The 27431-nt window shown below is 43.1% G+C and overlaps 1 protein-coding gene across 1 annotated transcript in view; it reads left to right on the top strand.

Annotated features, from left to right (window-relative positions):
- UNC13C (unc-13 homolog C) overlaps positions 1-27431 on the top strand; it is a 1077413-nt gene that overhangs the window by 628013 nt on the left and 421969 nt on the right. Inside the window, exon 20 of the mRNA XM_073568403.1 lies at positions 22024-22109. Within this exon, the coding sequence (XP_073424504.1) occupies positions 22024-22109 (86 nt within the window). The remainder of the gene's footprint in view (positions 1-22023; positions 22110-27431) is intronic.

The raw sequence follows: 27431 nt of genomic DNA, 5'->3' as shown, positions 1-27431 counted from the left end.
TGACAATAGTAATCTATGAAACTGATACTGTACGATTACAGCAATATGACATATCATTTTTATATGTTTTGGTGCTTTTATACAATAAAAACTATTTTATTAAAAAAAACTGCTTTTGCATCACTTTCTTCTGAGAGCTATAACTTTTTTATTTTTGCATTGATGGAACTGTTTGGCAGAAGATGTTTTCAGCGATACCATTTTTGTTTACATTACACTTTATGATCGTGTTTTATTCCACTTTTTGTTAGTGGAATGAGGAAAAAGCATAGTTTTTTGCCAAGTTTTTTTTATTTTTTTCGGTGTTCACTGAAAGGGATAAATAGTGTGACAGTTTTATAGATCAGATACTTACAGACATGATGATTCCAAATATATGGATATGTATATACTTTATTTGTTTACGATTTGTTTTTACATAAATGTATTTATTGGATTAATATTTTCTTCATTTTTTTGTTCTTTATTTTGTGTTTTTTTATTTTTTTGAAATTATAAAACTTTTTTTTTAATTTTTTTTTTACCTTGTCCCAGGATAGGACTTCAACTTTTACTGCCTTTGTCACTGATCTAGTACTCTGCAATGCTTTTGCATTGCAGGGCATTAGATCAAGGACTCGCATACAGGGAGTAGGTGTGTCAGCTCCTGCTCTGAGCAGGAGCTTACAGGCCACTTTCCCTGGGTGATCCTGCTGCCACATTTTGGTCCGGGCTCACCATGGAGACCATTGGCACAACGCGATCACAATCACATATTGCCGATGGGAGAAAAGATGGAGCTCACTCTCTGTGCGATGCCCATAGATCTCCCTGTCACTATTGACTACAGTATTAGAGGGGGTTAAACTCCTGTGATAGGCTTTAGCATCGATTGTGGGCGTTGGTGGAGGGTGTCAGCTCTCATATAAAGCTGATGCCCACGCGATCATTACTCAGTATCTGTACAGTGGTTTGCGGAAACGCAGCTCCTGCATCGGTGTACATATACGGCGCATGTCGAGAAGTGATTAAAGAACAATAGTGGGCAGAATTTGGGCAAGCTAAGATGATAATGATGCTTTATGCACACAGAATTAATCTTTTATTATGAATTTCTTGGTCTGTATTCAGGTTGATATATAGGTTTAGTCTTATACAATTAGTTGGAGAATTATTATTATTAGAATAGTTAGCTCTAAGGAACCGCACAATGTACAATTATTTTGCTTTCTCTTTGCTTATATATAAAGCATATAGCACAGCCATTGCATTCTCTGGAGAGTGGTTTACGGTGTAGAAGATGTTTCATGGCCTCGAACTGCTTAGCAAATGTACCTCATTATCCTTTATACAGTACTTGAAGCCATTTTTATTTTATATTGCTACAATGTATCATCGACTATTTGTATTCATAAATAAATATTTTCTGGTCATATGAAACACAGTGTAATGGCTGTAATACTGATAACAAATGTACTATGTGTAAAATGATCTTGGACAGAGAAATATAACAGATGTTGGATTATTGAGCACAACACACTAAATTAAATCACTAAGATTCCCCTAGGTTAGTATAATGGATGTTACATTCTGCTAAGCTCACATAGATAAAGAAAATTGAATATCCATATAAAGGAACAAGGAGTGAATCATTCCTGCAATACTGAAATATACTTAGTACCACCATACCAAAGTATAAACCAGAGATATTACACTTGACAATGAAAGGAAAGTCCTTTCGTTGTAAATAGAGATGGGCGAACCGGAACAGTACAGTTTGAGGTCCGTATTGAACACCTACTGTTGGGACATGGATCCCAAACACAGACTTCACAAGGAAGTCCGTGTTAGGCTGGAGTCACACTACCATACAATACAGCCAAGTGCTATGTGAATAAAACATTGCATAGCACTCAGCCCAATGATACTCTATGGGGCAGCTCAGAAAAGTTTATTAAGTTTATCTTTTCTCAGGCGTATTTGACGTGTGTATAAAATTGCTGCATTGGTGCGAGAAAAAAAACTAGCTCAGCACTCGGAATATGCGAGTGCTGTCCGATTTTTACACACTGATATCCTTTGAAAAGCCGGCAATTCATCTGCTGCGTAAAGTCACAGCATGACAGGTTAGCATAGATATATACACATCGAATAGACATATATAAAGATGTCAGTCACATTTATAAATATATAAAGTTGAAGCCAGAAGTTTAAATACACCATATAAAAAGACACATATGCATGTTTTTCTCAATATCTGACATGAAATCAGAATAAACCTTTCCTGTTTTAGGTTAAATAGGACTACCATAATTATTAATATTTGCCAAATGCCAGAATAATGAGAGAGAGAATGTTTTAAGGCATTTTTATTACTTACTGTAAAGTCAAACGTTTACATACATTTCATTAGTATTTGGTACGATTACCCTTAAACTGAATGACTTGGGTCAAACGTTTGGGATATCCTTCCACAAGCTGCTCAAAATAGTTGGTTGGAATTTGGGCCCATTTCTCCTGACAAAACTGGTGTATCTGATCCAGGTTTGTAGGTCACCTTGCTCGCACCTGCCTTTTTAGCTTTGCCCATAAATTTTCAATAGGATTGAGATCAGGGCTCTGCGATGGCCACCACAAAACATTGCCTTTGTTTCCTTAGAAACTTCCAAACGCATGACATCATAATATGCGCAGTCCAGAATTGTTTAAAGGCATAGTAATCTTAGTGTATGTAAACTTTTGACCTTGCAGTAAGTAATAAAATTGCCTTAAAACATTCTCTTTTTCTTATTATTCTGACATTTGGCAAATATTAATAATTATGGTAATCCTAATTGACCTAAAACGGGAAAGATTTACTCTGATTTCATGCCATGTCATGTTGAATAGTGGATGTAAACTTCTAGTTTCAACTCTATGTATGTATGTATATATGTATGTATGTGTAAATATATATATATATATATATATATATATATATATTGATATTGTGAGGTAGCGCTGTTATTCAGTTAGGGGATCCTCGCTAGGCAGCGAACAAAACACATCCGGCACCAGGTTTTCCACAAAACCAAAACAGTCCACGTGGTTTATTCAGCAGCAAAAACCCATAGAAGCAACATAAAGTTCTAGCATAGCGTCCATGACAGAGTTCAGCTCTGTAATCCCTGTGGTCACACAGGTTAAACATACACAGGCTTTCTAGCCTCAGTTATCTCACCCACATCAGGGTCACTCATGGTTCCTTTAGCATACTGCAGAAGGCAGCCCCATCTCACTCAGACGAGACCTTCCACACTGGACCAACCAGGTCCCAGCATTCACCACATGTGACCTACCCTGGCCACATTATATGGTCCATAGCCACGCCCACCGGGTCACATGACTATGACCTCATCACAGGTCCTTCAAGCATTTACACACTCTTTACAACAGTGTTCTTTAAACACACCCCCTGGGTGGGTTTGTAGGAAACCAGGCTCGCCCATCTCTCTAGTTACCTGGAGACTTCTCCCTGACACATTGAAACAACACCTCAGCAATGTCATTGCTGATCCACACACATACATAAGTCTCCATCTCAAGGCCTTCCATATTCTGCCACTCATCCTCTCTCTTGGGCCATCCACACAGCTCCCCCTAGCGGACACAGTGGTCATTACACCACATACCTCCCCCTTCTGTTCAAACTTGTGGGGTTGAACACACAACATTACACCAGGCTCTCGAGACCAGGCACTCATTACATCTTGCCCCACAAGTCGAGAGAACCGTCTCATCTCTACGTTAGGCCTCCCCCGCCCCCAGCGGTCAGAATATCGGCCCTGATCTTTGGCCCTCCAGTTACAGTCTGTCTGCATCATCAGACACTGTCTAGTCACCACATTCCTCTCCCTGTTTGTTCCATTCCCTGACCAGCTCCCCAGTTGGTACGGTCATCAGTCTTAATCAGGCCTACTGTCTGGCCTGAGTCTAACTCATTCAGGGTCTCACAGGACCTACGGTCTCTCAACATCATCCTGCCAGTCGAACTACCACTTGCTGACATTCTTCAGCCATCTGCCCTGTCACTTCTTGGAGGAACCCTTCGGGTCCTTACATGTTGGGTTGGAGGTGGCCGCCACCTGGTATTCCGTACTTTATTAATTTGCTGGCGGTCCAGCCTCAAATGCTCAATCTCTTGCAGGTACCCCACTCGTGACTCCAAGAGCATCCGAAAGTATCTCAGGATTTCAAGGGAGCCAACCACCAGGATGGGAATCCTACCCTCTTCACTGGATTCCTGGTCTTCATCATCAGGAGGGATCCTCACCCTCACCACACCTGAGCTATTTACAAGGTCTTGCATTACCTTCCCGAATCTTCCAACGATTCTCCCAATCAGACCTTTGGGAACCGGAACTACCTCTTTCCGCAATCCCAACCGGTCCATAGCCTCTCTTGCTAACTCTAGGCGTCGAGAAGCTTTCATATTACTCTGCCTAACCAACTATTTGACATGGAGACACTGCAGATGCGTGTTTTTCAGGACAGCCACCCGCTTTGCTGTGTCTTCCCTGGCTGACATTATCACCAACTACCGAGACTCAGGCGCCCAGTGCACCTTACACGCTTTGACCGCGTCTTTGAAAGCCTCATGCACACCTTTTTCAGCACAGGCCTCTTGCATATCTTCTGGTACATCAATCACAAGCTTAAAGGTCGTGGCCTTGCTCTCTTCCTGGCCAGGAAGCTCTGGCTTTACCACGGACCCTTTCCTTACTACAGCTGGCCGACCGAGAGACTGTCTTCTTCAGCTTTTTTCTCCCGCAGAAAACCTCTTGCAGTTTCTTTGAGCTCCAAGACTTCTTTCTCGAGCTCCTCGACCCTGTTCTCAGCCAGTTGTCTCAGGACTCTTTCTCATTTGACATGTTCTTCTATCTCTTCCCTAAGCGTCTTGTTCACGTTTTGCCACGTTGACAGGTGACCTCTGAGCTCAGAGACTTCCTTCTCTAGCCCTTCTATTCTGTACTCTTTCTCTCTCAGAGCCACAGTCACCCTGAGTCACCCCGGCCTGTCGAGTAATCCTTCCAGTTATCCACTAACCATGTTTTTTCCCCCAGTCGTCTCATCTCCCAGCCCACCATCTGTCATATCACAAGACGTCAGGTCCGTAAGTTGGGCAGATGTACTTCTTCTGGTCAGTTCTACCTCTGACCTGTCCACGTCAGGAGCAGTCACCGTCTCATTATCTGCCCAACAGTAGCCCAACAGTAGATACGTCTCCAACCTCCTGCCATATGTCATCAAACACGACAAAGTCCCGGTCCCTCTCCAAGGCATAGACTATGTCCTGTGGTATCCCGCCCCCTTGGCACTCACCACCTTTGGTCCCCTCAAACATTACTCTGTCTACTGCATAGTTCACCGTGACCCCATGTTTACAGCGAACCCTGGCGTTTTTCTCGGTCAGAGATAGAACGAGAGGAGTTCCTGTCAGAGTCACCTGACTCTGAGTCCAGTCTACCAGAGACTCCTTCCTGGTGCAGCATCACGGTACACACCTGTGTCATTATCCATAAACTACATGCCGCACTCCTCAAAACTCATACAGACACACTGCGGTTCCCCAGACATACCCACTGAGGCAACCAGTGCTGCCATTTCCTGAACCACCCCAATTTGGGTCACTGCCCCCTCCCAGGACTCCACCCCTTTTTGGGTTACCACTCCAATTTGGTTCACCGCCCCTTCTGGGACTCCACCCCTTTTGGGTTACCACCCCAATTTGGGTCACCGCCCCTTTTGGGACTCCACCCCCTTTTGGGCTACCACCTCGATTTGGGCCACCGCCCCCTTCCGGGATTTCTCCATGTCCGTTATACCGGTCTTCTGAGACCACAGTTCACACAACACAGTTTGTCTTTTAACGATACCACACAAGTCCTTGCTGGCACCACCACAGCTCCTGCTGTCACCGATCACCGACACCACCAGCTGCTGTTCACACACACAGTGGCTGGTGTCCTCTTCATAACCTCGCCGAGTTACAGGAAGCCGCTTGTCCCCTTCATAACCCCGCCGAGTTACAGGAAGCCGCTTGTCACCTTCTTGACTCCCACTGAGCCACCGCAGGCTGAGTTGAGAAAAGAAAAAGCACCACACAAAAAACTCACGTGTCCTTTCTGTGTGCTATTCAGGACGTTCCGTCTCCTCGCCTGAGACCGTCCAACACACAGGGCGCACCGAGTGCTATTCAGGGAGCGACCCTCCTCCCAGGGTTTCCCAACACACCGGCCACACCAACACACCACACAAAACTCACGTGTCCTGTCTATGTGTTATTCAGGACATTCCGTCTCTGCCTGAGACCGTCCAACACACAGGGCGCACCGGGTGCTATTCAGGGAGCGGCCCTCCTCCCAGGGTTTCCCAACACACCAGCCTCACCAGGTCCAGGGGCTTAGTGGGTGCTGTTCAGGACATCCATCTCCTCCTGAGACTGCCCAACACTCACGCCTCACCAGGTCCAAGGTCATACCATGTGCGCCAGGGATCCGATTCTTCTCCTTCACTGCTCTGGAGGAGATCTGCATTGGGGAATGGGCCAATATACCACCAACAGTGTGTGCCAACCTTGTGAAGGCTTACAGAATACTTTTGACCTCTGTCATTGCCAAGAAAGGATATATAGCAAAATATTGAGATGAACTTTAGTTAATGACCAAATACTTATTTTCCACCATAATTTGTAAAATAAATCTTGCCAAATCAGACAAGATGATTTTCTGGTTTTGTTTTCTCATTTTGACTCTCAAAGTTGTGGTCTACCTATGCTGTCAATTACAGGCCTCTCTCATCTTTTTAAGTGGGAGACCTTGCACAATTGGTGGGTGACTACATTTTTTTCCCCACTGTACGTAAATAGGATCAAAGATATCAAGGTCTCAGTTTATTCAGCTTCCTAACACCGACATGCCCTTTTAAACATCTATATGTGTATACCGTATTTTTCGCTTTGTAAGATGCACTTTTTTACCCCCAAATTTGGGGGGAAAATAGGGGTGCGTCTTACAATGCAAACACGTTTTTTGGGCTGCCGTTGCGGGTGTCCGTTACTTGCCGCCACCGCGCTGGGTCCTCCGGGTGCTGCCACGCTGGGTCCCTCAGGTGCTTCTGCTGCCGCCACGCTGTGTCCCTCAGTGCCTGCCGCCGCCACCGGGCTCTGTCCCGTGCTGCGTGGGGGGCTCTGCCATTCCATCCATGCCTGCGCAGTGGCTTGCTTCCTGGAAAATGGCCGCCGTGCAAGCGCAGATGGAGCTCTCGGCACTGAAATCTCGGGAGATGGCGGCAGCAGCACCCGAGGGACCTAGCGCGGCGGCAGCAGCAGCACCCAAGGGACCCAGCGCGGCGGCAGCACCCGGAGGACCCAGCGCGGTGGCGGCAGCACCAGGTACAGAGTGGCCAACAGCACCCAGGGGATAGAGTGGGCAACAGCACCCCGGGGACAGAGTGGGCGACAGCAACCCGGGGACAGACCGGTAAGCAATAAGATGCCTGGATTATAAGAAGCACCACCATTTTATTAAAAAACGTTTTTTCCTATTTTTCTCCTCAAAATTTGGGGTGCGTCTTATAATCCGGAGCGTCTTATAAAGCGAAAAATACGGTGTGTGTATATATATATATATATCATATAGTGAGATATGTTCAGTATGTTTCAGGAGGCCAGCGGCTGCGGCAAGAGCGATGCTGCGGTGCATGGGATATCAGAAGGTGTTGGTGCCGGTGAGTGGAGTCCATTTTCCCAATGATTTTCCTGCAGTGGGCTGAAGGATCTCAATTTGCTCATGTACTGCTTCCAGTGGTCGTTTTCCCCAAGTCCACTGCAGAATATCATAGTTAAAATGGACACTGCTCATCCGACACAGACACCTTCTGAGATCCCAGACACCACTGCATAGCCTTCCTCCTGCCACCACTGGCCTCCTGAAGTAAGCTCATTTTGGATTGTAAGTCACATGCCCATTCTCCTCCTAAATTTGGAGGTAAAAAGTGCGTCTTTTTTGCAAGAAATACATTATATTTTCATCTTTGATATTTAAAAAAAATACGAAAAGTCAAATAGGCCGATGCAAAAGATTAGGCACCCTACATAGTTTGTACCTAGTAGGCCCCTCTTTTGAAAATATCACAGCTTGTAAATGCATTTTGTAGCCAGCCAAGAGTCTTTTAATTATTTGTTTGAGGGATTTTCATCCACTCTTCTTTGGAAAATTCTTCCAGTTCTGTGAGATTCCTTGGTCATCTTGCATGCACTGCTATTTTGAGGTCTAGCCACAGATTTTCAATGATGATTAGATCAGGGGACTGTGAGAGCCATTAAGATAGATAATTTTAGCAATTCTCTAAATAATTGTTCCTACATAATTGTTCATACTGTTAATTACAGAACAATAGTTGTTATTTATTATTTAAATTACCCTCATCTATATAAGCCTAAATTCAAGACCATTACGTGTTCAAATTTTGGAGCATGTAAGGGATATTAAAGTGGCCAGACTCATTCAATTCGGTGAGAGTCAAATAAAATATATTTCTAAATTGAAAACTTTACCTTCCCATTATCCTGCCCCATCACTCCATGAGAGAGCTCGTGTGAAACGCTCAGTGGAGTGTGGTGCGGTAGCAGCATCTCCACCATGAACACGGGTCAGTATTTTCTTTTCGCTTATTTTTTAATGATCTACATTTTTGGATTTGATATTTTTTATTCACTTTTGGTAATTATATTTCCTAACTTTATATACTTGTCCTTTGTGCACTTGCACTATGAATATATTTACTTGCATGGTGTTCATGCGCCTTTGTCTGCTATTTTTTAACATTGTGTATGTTTTTTAATCATTGTCCTGTTAATGTCATGTTAATGTATCAGTTATCTTGTCTTGTCATATTGGTGTCCATACAATAAAGTAAACAGTATGTTTATTCTTTTGGAGTTTTCTGTTGATTATTCAAAGCAGTTATTTTGGTTTATAGTTATTTGCCTGCTTGAACTAGTGCTTCACTACCCTTCTATATTTTTCTGATTAGGGTTATACATATTCCTTGTACTATAGGTTTCAGATTATCACTACCTGACTAGGTCAGTAAGGCTAATTTGTGTAACATCACTCCCACAACTGATTGGCAGTTTGCTGACAATGTACAGTGTATATGTCAGGATCCTGTCAGTGCCGGCATGCAGCCTCTGCTGAGCAGGGACTCACCTGCACTGTAGGGGGGCCCGGGGTCAGGTACAACCAGAAAGTACAGATACACAGGACCTGTGGACGCTGAAGTTTGGCAAGCAGTCACAGGACCTACGGTCATGTGACTGCAAGGGGGCGGGGCTTAGCATCCTGCTTTCAGAGATGGCAGGATACTATACAGAAATACTCAGCGTCAGGCAAAATGGAGGTCATACACAGAGATGTCAGTAAAGTACCAGGGATGAGACAGAACGGATAGTCAGGGCCAAGCAGAAGTCAAAACCAAACAGACATAGAAGGTACCAAGCAGAATCCAAAGCAATATCCAGAGAACAGACCAAGTCGTACACAGAGAATCAAGCAACCAGAACACAGCACAAACACACTCAGGGGTCACCACACAATGCCAAGGGCGAAAGTATAACTGACGGGGATGGGAGCGTCCTGAGGCAATAAGAAGCCTCTCCCAGAACCAGGGAGACGCCACAATCATAGTCCCAGGTGTGCAGGTAAGCCTGCACTGGGATCATAACGTTTAACCCCAGAAATGCCAGTCATCAGCACTGGTTCCAGACATTAACCCCACGTATGCAAATCAAACCCGCACTGAGATCATGACAGAATACATGAAGATGACTATCAGGGGTGTGGGCAGGGTTATACACAGCTCAGCATTCTGAACACTGCTACATCTACTGCTAGTAAAGACGTTATTCTATCAAAACTGCACCAAACAGTCCAGTAAGTGACATATCATTGTAATCCAGGTCTCTACACCAACATCATGTTGCTCCGAGATAATAAAGCAAAAACCTGCTGACAGATTCTCTTTAACACTGAAGCTGCTATTAAATTATTATTTTTGGGATAGGATCACTTTCTAAATATTAAAATAAATAAGTAAAGCTCATAAGTAGTTCTGGGCAAACCCTTGGATGTTTGGGTCCGATGGGTTTCGCTGAACAGCTAAAAAAAAAAAAAAGCAAGTTTGCTTCGGGTACCCGAACCCAGACCCCATACACATGAATGTGTGGCCTGAGCATCCATTCTTTGCCACTCAGTCATTTGCATGACAGTACGGCAAACACTGCCTTTGATTTGTGTTAATATACTTACCTCCAGTCAAAGATCTGTAGTTCCCACTTTGTCAGATGACAGCGATGGCCCACAGCTATGACCAGGGGTAAAAAGTTTACCTCCAGTCACAAGCATCGGCTGATGGGACTACTACTCCCATCAGCCTATGCCTGCTGTCACTGATAACAGTCAGTGCAAGCGACGGATGATGGGAGCATTCATAAGCAGTCGCTATAAATAAATTGAAAAAAAATTACATTGGTTCTCCCTTTATTTTTGATAACCATCTAGGCAAAACAGATGGCTGCAGGCTGCAACACTCAGCTGTCAGCTTTAGCATGGCCGGTTATCAAGAGTAGAGGGGTCCCAATGCCATTTCTTAAAATTATTTAAATGAATAATTTAAAAAACGATGTGGGGTCCCACCCATTATTGAAAACCCACCAAGCTAAAGCAGACAGCTGGGGGCTAATATTCTCAGGCTGGTAAGGGACCATGAATATTTGCCAACCCATCCTAAAAATAGCAGCCTGCAGCCGCCCCAGGAAAGGCCGCCTCTATTAGAGGCACCAATTTTGGTGCTTTGCCCAGCTCTTCCCACTTGCCCTTGGCAGTGGCAAGTAGGGTAATATTTGTGGGTTTGATGTCACTTTTTTATTGTCAGGTAACATCAATCCCACGGGTTGGAGATGCATCTATAAGATGCCTGTTCATTATTGTAAATAAACATGCAGCAAAAATAAAGCCCTTTATTTAAAATAAAAATACACACTGGTTTATTTTTATATTTAAAAATAACAAATACAGTTATACTCACCTGACGCCTATTCCATTGAAGTCCTTGTCCCCTGTAAAAACCATAAAATGATAAGCAAGAATAATATTCACTACCTATCCCATTCAAGCCCTGGTCTCCTGTAATAATAATAAATAAAAAATGACCATATTCTTCACCTGTCAGACATATTGCCCCAGACTGTAATCCAAGTCTGTGATTAATGGTTTTCAACCTAAACAATGCCAAGATGTGACTATTCAGGCTCAAAACCTCAGGAGAATGAGCTGCTGCTCACTGTGCAGCACTGAGCTCAGTTAGAACATAGATTACATTGTGGGACATCTTCACCTCAGACAGGTGAGGGATACAATAGTTTTCTATTTTTGTTTCATTACAGGAGACCAGGGCTTCAATAGAATGGGTGTTAGATGAGTATTTTTGTTTATTATTTGTTTTTTTTACAGCGGGCAAGGGCTTTAATAGAATGGACGTAATGTTATAATTGTGTATGTTATTTTTAAATAAAAAAGTAAAATTGTGCTTTTTATTTCAAATAAAGGACTTTATTCTGGCTGTGTGTTTATTTATAATAAGACTGTGGTTTTTAATAGATAGGTGCTTCTCCATTACTAACCCATGGGCTTGATGTCACCTTACATACAAAGATGACATCAAGCCCACGAATATACCCCACTTGCCACCAATCACAGGGCAAGTGGGAAGAGCCTGGCAAAGCACCAGAGTTGGCACATCTAATTGATGCATGTTTTCTGGGGTGGCTGTGGACTGATATTTTTAGGCTTAGGGGGAATATCCATGGCCCCTTACCAGCCTGAGAATACCAGCCCTCAGCTGTCCGCTTTAGCTTGGCTGGTTGTCAAAAATGGGCAGGTCCCAATGCCAATTTTTTAAATTATTTTAAAAATTTAAAAAAAAGCATTGGGACACCTCTGTTCTTGATAACCAGAAAAGATAACACTGGCAGTTGAGCTTTGCAGCCCACAGCTATCAGTTTTGCCTGGCTAATTATAAAAAATACAGAGGAACCCACTCCATATTTTAAGTTCACTTATTTATAGCACAGGCGCCAGCTGATGAATGCTCCCATCAGCCGGCACCTGCTCTCGCTGTTATCAGGCTGATGAGAGTAGTAGTCCCTTCAGCCCTTTGCCTGTGACCAGAGGTAAACTTTTTACATGCATTCTCATGCTGTCATCTGACAGTGTGAGAGCAACAGTACTCTGACCGATGGTAATGATCTTACTGCCGATTAGATCCACTGGTATTTCTTGCATTATCATGCACGTGCTGAGTCCAAACAGCAACACGAATTTCCTGGAAAAGTCCATATTCGAGGTCCATGCTCAAACAGTAGGTGTTTGGTATGGACCCCGAACTTTACTGTTCGGGTTCGCTCATCTATACTCGTAAGGCTTAAATTCCTTATCTTTATTTTAGCTTGCCTTCTTATGGTGTAAATGCAGATACCTATTAAGTATATGTCATCTTTATATTGTATATAAATAGTTGTGCATTTACACATCCATGTGGATGTCGGTGTGCTGCCTGATTTCTATCATGCAGCATAGACCCACTAAGTATGTCCTCTTCTGATCCTCAGCATCAACATTTCAATAAAGCAAGACATGGTCTGAGTGTCACTGATCACATTTTCCAATCAGTTACTTTTGTGGAAGTGTAAAAGGATCTGTTATACTCTATGGATAAGAGTCCTGCATTATAAAAAAAATTGGATAACACATGGACATTTCACACAGATGTGTAATTGCACCCTATTTCTGCAAGTGTAGAAGCAGTTGACATACAAAGACACATGTGGTGTCAGATATTTGTAATCAAAAGAAAAACAATTAATTTTTTCCAATTTCATCAGTTTTAAAGAGCTCCATAGAAAACGTATTGAGATGAACCTATTGCTCTTAGCAGGAATAGTTATTGACCTAAAAATCTAGCCTTGCAGTTATCGTTTAATCTATTCTACAAGATGATGAAAGCCTATAGACTTATTTATTGTCGTTTCCGAAGTCTTGTTCTTCACTATTAGTTTGCCCATGCTGAGAAAAGAATCTTATATTGATGGCAAACAATTCCAGCTGTGAGCGCTTTTTCTGTTAGGTCCAAAGGCACTCAACACATTAATTAACTAGAAATACACTGCTCTGGTTTCCCACACACAGTTGTGTAGTTGTTCTAACTCGTGTTTGTGATTTCTCCCCATTATTATCCACAAAAATATTGCAGAACCTTGAAAATGTGGACAACCAAACTTTTGTGGCTAAAGCTATAAGTGCATTACTAAAAATATGCTAACTGAAGAGCCCGGCGCTGCCCGGGCATAGTAACTAACTACGTTTAGTTATAACAAATTATAATGATTCTATCTATATATGTATAAATATATATATATATATATATATATATATATAGCTGAGTTTAGCGTCCCGACCACTCCGCATAGCCACATTCACTATAATATCCCACATCATTCCGTCAGCCAGAGCCACCGGACAACAACCCCTAATATCCCACATCGTCCCATCAGCCAGAGCCACCGGTTTACTACTCCTAATATCCCACATCGTCCTGTCAGCCAGAGCCACCGGACCACTACCTCAGAATCAGAGCACTGAGGGATTTGCCCTAACTTCCATACAGGAGATCCCTTTAAGAGAGCCTGGTGTCAGTACCAGAGCATTTGAAGGCAATTGCCCTGACTTCCATACTGGAGATCCCTTTAAGAAAGGCCTGGGATCAGTACCAAAGCACAGAGCGGACTTGCCCTAAATTCCATACCAATGATCCCTTTAAGAGATCCTTGTGTCAGAACCACAGAGCTGAGTGTGGAACGGTCCTAACTTCCATACCGGAGATCCCTTTAAAAGAGGCCTGGGGTCAAAACCAAAGCCCTGGATGGATTTGCTCTGACTTCCATACTAATGATCCCTTTAAGAGGGAAGATGTGCCTATATGATGGAGGATGTGTAGATGGGCACAGGAGGGGGGGGATTCATTTCTGTCATGTGCTCTGTGCTCCTTTTGGAGGGGCAGACAATGTCTGGGAGCTTATGTTACCAGGGAAGCTAGATTTCTCCCACCATGTCAGTGTCTGCTGAGGTGTTGTCAAGTGGGAAAACTTGCTCATTGCAACCAATCACAGCTCAGCTTCTTTTAACCAGCTCTGGTGAAATGAGAGATGCTTAGTGACTGGTTGCAAGGAAAACTGTTGCTCATAGCAACCAATCATAGCTCAGCTTCTATTGAATAGCTCTGTTGAAATGAAAGATGCTTCGTGATTGGTTGGTGATACACACACACATTGTGTTATTTATATATATATATATATATATATATGTGTGTGTGTGTGGTTTTTAGCATTCAATCATACAAAGTGATTCTAACAATATTGCCACAAGTAGTCTAAGGTAGATTAAAACACCTCTACGAAGGAAAAAGGTTACCATAATGCAAAATATCTCATTACTTCTATAAGAAGAGCGGAATGGCTGAATCAAAATATCACATCCTAATATGTTAATTTCATGCTATCCCTATGTGTTCTTTCTTTAGTAGCATGTAGGGTATCCTTTAACATCGATAACAGCTTTGCATCTTCCTGGCATTGATTCAACAAGACTTCTCAGCTTCTCTGTGGATATAACATGGTACCAGGAACTGATAACAGCTGCAATCAATGCCTGTTTGTTGCTCGGTCGCTTACTAGAAGCCAATTGCTTTAATCTTGACCACAGATTTTCAGTAGGGTTGAGATCAGGACTATTTCCTGTCCATGAAAGCACAGTGTTTGCTTTCAAACCATTTTAGACATTGCCTTGCAGTTTGACATGGTGCTCCATCCTGTTGAAAAATAATTTTGGTCTGTTCCTTGCCAAGGTCACGATAGGATGAGCTTTGGTTCAAGGACATCATGAATATATTTTGAAGCATTTACAGTTCCCTCAAGGACCTGTATTCTCCCATTTCCATGCCAGGACATACAGCCCCATATCATAACACTATCATGATGTTTCATTGTAGCTGTCATACACTCTGGAAGACAGTCTTCCTTTGGCCTTGTCCGAACATAACGCACTCCATCAAAAAAATTGATATTCTCGTTTCATTGCTCCAGATTACTTTCTTCCAATCTTCAGTTGTCCAGCTAAGATGTTCTTTGGCCCAGGAAATTCTCTTACTTCTCTGTTTAAAATTTATTTATGGCTTTTTCCTTGGTGTTTGTGCTTTCAGACTGGCATCAAGTAATCGGTGATGTACTGTTCTATCCGACACTGAAACTCCTCCATCGTGCAAGAACTGATTGAGTTCCTTGGCTGATGCTCTTCTGTTTTGCAAGGTTAACCTAACAAATGTTCTGTCTGCTTTTGGAGTTGTTGCCTTTTTCCTTCCTCTTCCACTCTTAGTTTTGATGATGCAACTATAAGCAAAACGTGAACACAGCTTTTGCACTCCAGAAGCAGTGACTCCTCTACCCATCTTCCTATCAATTTCTCTGAAACTGTACCCTTCCTACCTCAAAACAATAGCCATAGCTCTCTTTTTTGGAGACCAATCAGACCTCTTTGTGGCTGGCATGATTAAAATCTAAAAAAAAACCCAATCATTCAGGAGTTTGTGAGGTCAAAATAGACATTCATAATTATTCAATTAAAAAATTAAATACAAATATTAATAAAATACAAGATATTAAAATTCTCAATAGTTTGTAAAGAAATTAAAACCTGTAGGACCTATACTGAAAAGATCAAGTGATGACTGTAGCTTTAAAACACTATTTTTAATTTAATGCGGACATAAAGAAAAGTTAACATATAACAAAAATTGTATGAATTTTACTCACAGAGAATGAAGTCCGGTATTTCTTGTCAAAATGAAAAAAACTACCGACAAAATATCAAAAACAAGTCTACCTATATCTTTAGTAACAGATTGCATGCCGGGGCTATATATATAATTACACAATCAAGCAAGCCCCGAAAATTATTATAAACTTCAAGTGTACCCACAATTTTGGCCACTAGTGTATATACATGTGTATATACACACACAGTGGCATGTAAAAGTTTAGGCACGTCTGCTCAAAATTACCGTTATTGAGAACAGTTAAGCAAGTTGAAGTTGGAATGATCTTTAAAAGGCTTTAAATTAAGCATTACACATTCCCTTTATGTTTTAGGCAAAAAGAATATATTATCATTTTTCACATTTTAATATTAAAAAAAGGAAGATTTGCCAATGCAAAAGTTTGGGCTCTCTTGGTGATTTGTGTGCTCACATAACTTTGACCAAGGTTTCAGACCTTTATTAGCCTGTTAGTGTTAGGGCTTTTTCACTATCATCGTTAGGAAAGGCCTGGTGATGCAAATTTCCCAGCTTTAAAAAAAACTCAGCCTCCAGGTTAAGATAAGGTTTGAAAGACCAAGCAAAATTTCAGTAAGAGTTGCTTGTAGGTTTGCTAGAGAGGCAAATCAAAACCCCCGCTTGAATGCAAAAGATCTTCAGAAAGATTTAGCAGACTCTGTAGTTTCTCTGGAGAAAAACCTCTCCTGCATAAGATTCAGTATCAGAAGTATGCAAAATAACATCTAAGAAAGCCTAATGCATTTTGGAAACAAGTCCTGTGGACCGATGAGATTAAAATAGAACTCCTTGGCCACAATGATCAAAGGTATGTGTGAAGAAAAAAGGGAACAGAATTTCAGGAAAAGAACATCTCACCAACCAAAATTCTTGATGCAAACATAACATCATCTGTAAAATAGCTGACGTTGAAAAGAGGATGGCTTCTACAAATGGATAATTATCCTAAACACAAGATCATTTTGTCAGGGTCCTGACAGCGCCGGCAAGCAGCCTCTACTAAGCAGGGACTCACCTGCACCACAGGGACCCCCGGGGACAAGAATAGCTGGGAAATGCACTAAGAAGACTAGAATGCAGACACAGGACCTTCGGTCATGTGAATGGTCATGTGGCTGCAAGGGGGCGGGGCTTAGAGTCAGAGAAGTCAGAGAACTCAGATTATGGCAAAGCAGAGGTCATGTACAGTACAGACCAGCGAGGTACAGGAGGGATAAACAGACGGGAGGTCAGACAAAGCCAAAGGTCATACACAGGATCACAGTACAGTACTAGGGATGAGACAGAGTGGATAATCAGGGCCAAGCAGAGATCAAAACCAAACAGACATATAAGGTACCGGGCAGAATCCAAAGCAATATCCAGGGAACAGACCGAGTCATACACAGAGAATCAAGTAACCAGAACACAGCACAAACACACTCAGGGGTCACAACACAATGCCAAGGGCGAAAGTATAACTGACAGGGATGGGAGCGTTCTGAGGCTATAAGAAGCCTCCCCCAGAACCAGGGAGAGGCCACAATCATAGCCCCAGGTGTGCAGGTAAGCCTGCACCAGGATCACAACCTTTAACCCCCGAAATGCCAGTCATCAGCACTGGTTCCAGACATTAACCCCACGTGTGCGAGTAAAACCCGCACTGAAATCATGACACATTTGGTCTTCAACTTGCTTAACTGTTCTCAATAACATTAATTTTGAGCAAAGGTGACAAAACTTTTACATGTCACTGTATCTCTCTACTCCTTTCTGGATTTGAAATGTTCAGATTTTCCATTCATTGCAAACGCTGAGGCACATGAATGACACTGATTAATCAATGATAGAGAGTTAAAATAGATGGGAACAAATATTCTAAATTGAGATAGTAGAATGATCTACAATTCTGAATTTGATTTCCATTTGCAGCCAACAGTTATTTACTACTCAACTTGTGTCTTCATGTATTGTGTATTGTATTGTGATTTATTAAAGAAGGCCTGTAATGATGATAGATCTTTACGTTAGGGCATCTCATAGATGACCTAATAATGACATGACAAATTGTGCTACTACATCCTCAGGCTCCTGTCTGAGTAGTACATCCCCATTGGTTGATTGATGAAGAGATAGATATCCTGTTGCTGCTTACCACAAAATAAACAAGCCTTCATATTGGTGTGATGATAAAAACATAATAAAAAATGCTGTTCCTAAGGCCCTCAATAAGTTGCATCCTTAAAGGGGTTTTCCCACTTTAAAATGTTTTAAAACTTCAACAATATTAAGAAAGTGTTAGAATCATTCATACATTGGGGTCCCTGGTTACTGCCTCCTGCTCCTTGTTCTCTTCTGACCCCTTAAAGCTCCGATATCTGTTTACTGAGGGGAAGATAAAGTAAACAGTCCAGGAAATGTATGATGTTCCTCCCTTTGCTAATATGAAAAATTATTTTACCCATAAGCCCTCTGTGCTCCCTTGTCCCTCTGTGTCTCAGACTACTTTTCAGTTTCTCAGTTAAAGCAAACCTGTGAGCAGTTTTGACCGATATAAGATACGGCCATCACCTTTCCGGGCTTATCTACATCATTCTATAATGCTGTAGATAAGCCTCCAGTCTCACCTGAAAGAAAAGAAAAATAAGTTTTATTATACTCACCCGGGGGGGGGGGGCGGTCCGGTGCGGTCTGGTCTAATGGATATCGCAGGTCCGGCGCCTTGTGGTGCTACCCTCCTGTTGCTTCATCTCTCCCCAGCATCCCACTCCTGCGCAGGTGTACTTATCTGTCCTGTTGAGGGCAGACCAAAAGTACTGCAGTGCGCAGCCACTGGGAAAGGTCAGAGATTCCCAGCGCCTGCGCACTGCAGTACTTTACTCTGCCCTCAACAGGGAAGATAAGTATGCCTGCGCAGGAGCGTGATGCCGGGGAGCTATGAAGCAACAGGAGGGTGGCATCGTAAGAAGATGGTAAGCGCCGGACATGCAACACCAATCAGACCAGACCGCACCAGATCGCCCCCCCCCCGGGGTGAGCATAATAAAACTTATTTTTCTTATCTTGGTCGGACCGGGGGCTTATCTGCAGCATGCTATAATGCTGTAGATAAGCCCTGAAAGGCAGTGGCCGTATCTTATATTGGCCAAAACTGCTGATAGGTTCCCTTTAAGTTTCTCTTTTTTTAATTGATTAGCGGTTTGTGTGTAGATCGCTGCACTCAGGATTGTTTCCTCCTATTAGTGCTACTGCAAAGAACACAATAAGGGAAATCAGCACTGAATCAAGCGTTCTCATGCTTGTTTTGCTGTTTTTATTGATTGGCATTTTGTGTGTAGATCATCATGCACAGGATTATAAGTATATTCTCTTATGAACACTGTCGCAAGAAACACAAAGGAAATCAGCACTTATAATAAATTTCTTAGGACTGTGTTTGTTTCTTGGTGTGCGAAAGACTGACCTCAGGATTGTATTCTCAGATCTGCCTAACAGCAAATAACACAATAAGGTAAATCAGCACTGATAGTAAATTCCTCAGGGTTGTTCTGCTGTTTTTATTTATTGGTGGGTTGTGTGTGAAAGACTAGCCACAGGATTGTACCTCTTAGCAGCACCATAGCAATGACCATATGGCTGGGAGGCTCCCAGCACTGCTTCCCAGTAAAGTTTTCGTTGCTGTAGCATAGCTTTAGTGCTTCTCCCTACCCTATACGTAAAGAACTTTTTTTTTATGGAGTCCAACTGTATGCCGACCTCAAAATATAAAAATATAATTTTTCAGATCATTCAGAGACTAAAGAAAGGATAAAATCCCATATCATAAGTTTATACGGCCCGAACACTTCCTCCTGAAGGTTATTCAAGCGGAGTGTGGAGCCTTTCTATGTTTTATTAAGAGGCCCCCTGGTTTAATGTTATGGCATGGAACATGTAAATTCTAGTGACATCAATAGGTAATGTTTATTTTAGTTATAGAACTAACAAGATATTGATCAAGTAGATCAGATCAGGGGTGGAAATACCATTTGTGCAGCTGCACAGGGGCTCAAGAGGAAAGAAGGCCACTTCTACCTCCAAGGCAGATGGAATTGTGCATTATGATGAGTTATTGAATGGCAAAGGCCCAAATATTGTTCTTCCACAGGGGCCCTCTTCTGTCTGTATCTGCTTCTTGATCCGATGGTTATTTCTGCTCATCAGTTCATAATACCATTATTCCATAGACATACAGTATATTGAGGTTGCTCAATCAACTGCCAATAATTTAAGAGAATTATATACAGTGGGGAAAAAAAGTATTTAGTCAGTCAGCAATAGTGCAAGTTCCACCACTTAAAAAGATGAGAGGCGTCTGTAATTTACATCATAGGTAGACCTCAACTATGGGAGACAAACTGAGAAAAAAAAATCCAGAAAATCACATTGTCTGGTTTTTTTTTCATTTTATTTGCATATTATGGTGGAAAATAAGTATTTGGTCAGAAACAAGCAATCAAGATTTCTGGCTCTCACAGACCTGTAACTTCTTCTTTAAGAGTCTCCTCTTTCCTCCACTCATTACCTGTAGTAATGGCACCTGTTTAACTTGTTATCAGTATAAAAAGACACCTGTGCACACCCTCAAACAGTCTGACTCCAAACTCCACTATGGTGAAGACCAAAGAGCTGTCAAAGGACACCAGAAACAAAATTGTAGCCCTGCACCAGGCTGGGAAGACTGAATCTGCAATAGCCAACCAGCTTGGAGTGAAGAAATCAACTGTGGGAGCAATAATTAGAAAATGGAAGACATACAAGACCACTGATAATCTCCCTCGATCTGGTGCTCCACGCAAAATCCCACCCCGTGGGGTCAGAATGATCACAAGAACGGTGAGCAAAAATCCCAGAACCACGCGGGGGGACCTAGTGAATGAACTGCAGAGAGCTGGGACCAATGTAACAAGGCCTACCATAAGTAACACACTACGCCACCATGGACTCAGATCCTGCAGTGCCAGACGTGTCCCACTGCTTAAGCCTGTACATGTCCGGGCCCATCTGAAGTTTACTAGAGAGCATTTGGATGATCCAGAGGAGTTTTGGGAGAATGTCCTATGGTCTGATGAAACCAAACTGGAACTGTTTGGTAGAAACACAACTTGTCGTGTTTGGAGGAAAAAGAATACTGAGTTGCATCCATCAAACACCATACCTACTGTAAAGCATGGTGGTGGAAACATCATGCTTTGGGGCTGTTTCTCTGCAAAGGGGCCAGGACGACTGATCCAGGTACATGAAAGAATGAATGGGGCCATGTATCGTGAGATTTTGAGTGCAAACCTCCTTCCATCAGCAAGGGCATTGAAGATGAAACGTGGCTGGGTCTTTCAACATGACAATGATCCAAAGCACACCGCCAGGGCAACGAAGGAGTGGCTTCGTAAGAAGCATTTCAAGGTCCTGGAGTGGCCTAGCCAGTCTCCAGATCTCAACCCTATAGAAAACCTTTGGAGGGAGTTGAAAGTCCGTGTTGCCAAGCGAAAAGCCAAAAACATCACTGCTCTAGAGGAGATCTGCATGGAGGAATGGGCCAACATACCAACAACAGTGTGTGGCAACCTTGTGAAGACTTACAGAAAACGTTTGACCTCTGTCATTGCCAACAAAGGATATATCACAAAGTATTGAGATGAAATTTTGTTTCTGACCAAATACTTATTTTCCACCATAATATGCAAATAAAATGAAAAAAAAAACAGACAATGTGATTTTCTGGATTTTTTTTTCTCAGTTTGTCTCCCATAGTTGAGGTCTACCTATGATGTAAATTACAGACGCCTCTCATCTTTTTAAGTGGTGGAACTTGCACTATTGCTGACTGACTGAATACTTTTTTTCCCCACTGTATGTACCACAGAAGAAGTCAGCATTCTCTTCAATGTGGGGGGGTCTTTACCCGTGTAACAAAGCAAGAATAATCCAGAACTCCAAAAATCAAATAAAAAAGTCAAGTATTCTACTGTCAAGCATGATAATACGTGGAATATCTGTATTGAATGCTATATGAAAACACTGATGGGATGATCTCTCTTTCAGGTTTCCTCAGGAGCTTAACATGGGAAGACTCAGTGCAGAGGTGATGTGGAACTTATTTGCCCAGGATATGAAGTATGCTATGGAAGGTAACAACGCACTGTGGAAATAGTCGTTCACTTATACAGCATGTATATATGGCATGATGATCATTTAGTATGGCTTTCATTGCAGGATATAGACTTTTCCTTTTAAAGTTCAATTCTAGCAGCATGTAGAATAATTAATGTACACTTAAATTCTAAAAATAATAGTGATGGCAATATCAGTGAAGGAAATGTTATAACCATTATTAATAAAAGTACCAAAAATGTGTAGGGTGCACATGCAAATACAGGCCACTGTTGTGCAGCTTGAAAAAGTAGGAAGCCACAGGTAACACCCCGATTCTTGCCAGACTTCTAGTATTTGGGGTACCGAAATTATAACCAAACCATGTACTACTAGCCACTGCTGTGTCTATTGCTGTCCATTACAATGTTGCTCTGTGTCTCTAAGCGATGATGAGTCAATCAGTCAATAGATTGAGTAGTTTAGACATTAGAGGAGGATTGTGGTAAAGATTCCTGTGGTATCTAGAGTTGCTGTTTTTAGGATGGTCGCCCCACTACTTACCACCTGCTAAGGATAAACCGTAAAAAGCGGCATGGTGGCTCTATAGTTGGGACTTTAGCCTTACATTGCTGGGGGCTGGGGTTGAATCAACAATGGACAACATCCGCATAGAATTTGTATGTTCTCCGAATATTTCTGTTGGTTTACTCTGCTTTTCATCCAAAAAGACAGGCTGACATAGCATTTCAATTTATAAGTCCCAATGGGAGCAGTAAGTGCTCACAATGTACATAAAGCCTTGTGTAATATGTTAACACTAGGGATGAGTGACTTTGCCTTTTTTCGGGTCGGGTTTCATGAAACCCGACTTTCTCAAAAGTCGGGTCGAATGCAATCGGCCTATTATCGTGAAAAGTCGAAGGCCGACTGAAACACGAAACCCAATGCAAGTCAATGGGGAACCAAGGTCGGCAGTGAGTGGAGGACAGGAAACACACCTACAGTGCCCATTTTAATGCCAAAAACATCAATTCTTATTACTTAAGCTTGTCAACCTTAATTTACTTTATAATAATAGTTAGGCATTGAAAACTGGGGCATATTTGGCTAAAGTAGTGGGGGAGGTATGGCTGGCTCCAGACTTTCGTGGGCCCTGGGCCAAAGAGTGTCACTGGGCTCCTTTAAGACATGCCACAATTCATGATCCTCTGATATGGCAGAGAAATAGCGGTATAGTACAATGAAAAATACCTCACTTTTTACATCTCATGACTGATATCCATTTTAAATTCTCCAATAGCTCCAAAAATGGACAGTATATTACTCCATGCAGTATTACGGCCACCACATAGTGCGCTATACAGAGTAATGAGGCCCATATATTTCTCCATACAGAATCATTGGTCCCATATAATGCTCCATACAGTATATGATGGGCTCCACATAATGCTACAGTATATGTTGATCACGATGGATGAAGCTCCACTGTCTTATGGGCCCAAATAATGCTCCATATATAATGGGCCCCATTTCTAATGCTCCAGTGTATACTTTAATGGGCCCTGTAAATGCTGCTCCAGTGTCTGATGTCCACCTTTGGAATGTTCCAGTGTATGGTGGGCCTCATATATCTTTCTCCAGAGTATAGTGCTCCCCAAAAATTGCTGTCCCAACATTGAAAACAATTAAATAAGTCTCCTCGCTAGGGAATCCCTGTGCTAGTCTGGACTTCTCATCGTCCCCATCTTCCATCTCCCTGCACTTGGACTGTTTAGACAGAGGGCGTACAGACGTGATGTCATCGCGCTCTCTGACCAGAATGTCACTGTCAGGAAACGCGGAAGACGTCACGACGGTGGAGCAGGGAGACGTAAGTGTTTCAACTTTGCAAGTGCTGTGATCCTGAGCAAGCAGGGGGGGCCCACTCGTTGGCGACGGCACTGGCACAGGGCCCCTCATAGTACGGCGGTGTGTCTGACAGCGGGTGGAGGGCCCTCCCACTAGCAGAGACACATTTGCGTACTATGAGGGGCCCTGTGCCAGTGCCGTCGCCCGTGAGTATGCCCCACCTGCTCAAGGAACCTGCACTTTGATTTGCACCTTCCTCTTTGTCACCGTGTAAGGTGGTATAGTATGCGGGAAGGGGAACCTGAGTTTCATCAGGGTCAGATTCTGGCTATATAGAGTGCGAGGGGAATGTAGTGGTCTGGGTCAATGTAACAGCAAAATCACCTAGCAATGGCTGGGCATCAGTGCACTTGTGGCGCCACCAGGAGTACGGTCGCCACAGTGGCATTACCTTCCTCCTAGGGAGCATCGAAGGATCTCTCTAGCAGTTAAACCAACACAACACAGTTCCCACTCCAGGCCAGCAGGGAGACCTCTGAACTGCTGAGGAGCTGCTCTCTGTGGTCGGGAGGAGGAAAGTTAGGACAGTCTGTGAAGGGAAGGGGAAGTGTGTGGACGTGAGAAGGGGAGCTGGAGGATGAGCAGAGTTAAGGCTCACTCCTAGCTGGAGCGCATGGTCCGGATCCAGTCTCAGAGTTTGTAGGGACACTGACGGTCCTGCAGCAGAAACCGGAGGAAGTAGCAGCTGTAAATTGTTATGAGCTCATTTTCTCCTTCACCTTTGATGTCCGATGAACTCCCTCTGCTGGTGAAAGGAGGTAGTGAAATTGATTTGGATAGGAAAAACCTGTCATCTGAACAGGTGGAGTGTGATTGGACATCCGGAATCTCTGAGTGGATATAAGGCCGCCGATGCCCTGCTGGGTTGCTGGTGATCCTCTCTGCTCTGAGCTCTGGCCTCCAGTTTAGTCCTGTCTACTAAAGCTAAGTTTTTGCTCTGCTATTGTTCCATGAGATTTTGTCTGGTTTACTTAGTGTTTGTGTTCAGCCAGCCCTGGTTGGGACTGGCTGAACTCCATTTTTGTCTCTAATCAGTTGATCTCTTTGCTCTGTTTTCAGAATATACCTGAGTGCTGATATAGTGATTTTGAAGTCTAGTGACTAAAGGGCCTTTTCTATCAGACATGTTGGACATTATTTTTGGCAGGGTTTTTGCGTGATTGCAGACAGTTGCTTTTCTTTCCTGTCCTATCTAGTTAGTGAGGGCCCCATCGTTTGCTCAGCCTGTCTTTCTGTCTGTGTTTGTGTTTTCATCTGTTTTCACCGTCAATACATGTTGGGGGCTGTCTATTGCTTTGGGGTCTGCTCTGGGGCAGTTTAGATTTCCCCTTTCTTTAGGTTTATTTAGTTCTCCGGCTGTGAACGAGGTGTCTAGGACCACCGTAGGAACACCCCATGGCTACTGTTAGTTGTTGTGAATAGGATCAGGGGTCTGCAATCCGCTAGCTACCAACCTCTCCGGTTTTTTGGACTTAGCTTGTCTTGTATTTTGGTTTTTTCCTTCTCCGGTGACTCATACATAACAGTAAATGCTCTGATCCCAACTAAGGCTCGGAGGCCCCAGCAGTGATGTGTATGAGCCAGAAGGAAAAGGCTATGGCTGCCTGCCATATGAGAAAGTTCCAAAAGAGAGTCAACAGTGGGAACTTCAGTGAACTCAGTACTGCGAGTACCTCAGATAAGCGCTAGAACAGAGGCCACACTACCTATTCTGCAGAGAGAGAATTCCAAATTTGCTTCCAGGCTGACCAACTCCTCCATCTGTACTCTGGGTCCCGGACGGCACTTACCAAGTACTTGTAAAGGAACTGCACGACTGTGTCTGTCATCTTTCTCCTGCGCCTGGCGCACGGCTCTGCTACATCCTGCACTGCACACCATCTACCAACTCTTTCATCTGCCCTGCGACTACGGCCCTACCTGTGCAGGGGTTCTACATCTTAGCTGCACCACAACATCTGTCCTAGAGAAGCGATACTGCAGGGCGGGTCAATCTGATCAGAAGCCACAGGAGGCGTCACGTATCATTCACCTATAAATGTTATTCACCCCTTTGCATGGACGCCCAGGGCCACAGAACGGGTCGTCACCACCAACGTGACACCTCCCTCTGAGACACCTGCCCGGTACCGATTAACCCCACTGCCCTGGCTGGCCACCCACATCCCATGTCAGACTCATCTTGGACTGGGGAATTCACGATTTGACTTGATAACCCAGGCATGATATGATAGAAAGAGCTACATGGACTAATGTGAAGTGTGGCCTGCTGCATCATTCACTTTTGGTGGGGGTGAAGGACACAAGGAAAGGGGTTCTTCCTGACCAGGAGCCAGCACTTGACGACTCAGTGCTTGCATTTTTTGAAACTTCAGAAGAGGAGTGCATATTTGCTGGAGTCTGTTTCGGCAATGTAAGCCAAAACCAGTTCCTGATGCTCCGGCTTTAAAAGTGGTTAACCTACTCCCAGAAAAGGTAGTCTTCCAGGCGTTCCGGAGCCAGACCATGATGCAGGCTCAACACCTCCTGCCTTAGCTGCTATTGTGCTTTTGCCACTACCAGAAGATGCACCACCACCATCAGCACCAGCTGGCCCCCCCACGTCAGCGGCCTCTTCCACCATACTTCAAAATTTTGGAGAAAATGTACCCGAAATAACATCAGATATATGGTACTGTATCAGAAGTGTACAGCTCTATATAGTCAAAGGATAATTGTCAATCTCCCTATATATTCCATCAGTCACACAGAGACACTCACAGGCTCAGTATGGATTAGACAAGAATATAAAAAGTAGAAAAAGTGTACAGTATCATCAGATAGCAGGTATATATAGTATAGTATAAACATTCTAAATCTCCGTAGATATTTCAGGAGGCAGACACAGACGCTCTCAGGCTCAGTATGGATTACAACACAATATAAAAAGCCGTAAAACGGTAATGGATTTGATGAGTACAGCTGTACACAGTGTAGGGGTCATTGTTGTCAATCACAGTATTTATTTCTACAGTCAGAAAATAACTCTCACTTGGTCAGTTTGGATTAGACCAGAATATAAAAAGCAGGAAATGGGTAATGTATCACAAGCGTAGAGCTGTATACACTAGTGTTGGGGTAATTTTTAAATGTGCATCTAAATTGCAGGACTAACCCACAGACTGTCACATGCTCAGGATGGATCACACCACAATATAACAAGAAGATCCGCAAGAAATAATCACACATGTGGGACAATGTTCCAGGTGTCAATGATACACTTAGAGTGGTGGGTGGAGGAGGACTTCCTGGCAGAAAGGGTACAGTATCACCAGATACCAGGTATATATAGCGTATTTTAAACATTAAAAATATACGTCAATATATCAGGCGTAGTGTTGCGCCATCCCGCTAGTGTTCGAGTTCGTTATGGTTCGTCGAACAGGAGGCAAGTAGAACGTTCGACGAAC

This window comes from Dendrobates tinctorius, unplaced genomic scaffold, assembly GCF_039654945.1.
Source record: "Dendrobates tinctorius isolate UK_male_01 unplaced genomic scaffold, ASM3965494v1 ptg000022l, whole genome shotgun sequence".
Taxonomy (NCBI): Eukaryota; Metazoa; Chordata; class Amphibia; order Anura; family Dendrobatidae; genus Dendrobates; species Dendrobates tinctorius.
The sequence above is the reverse complement of the archived record's forward strand: the minus strand, read 5'-3'. Positions and strand labels throughout refer to the sequence as shown.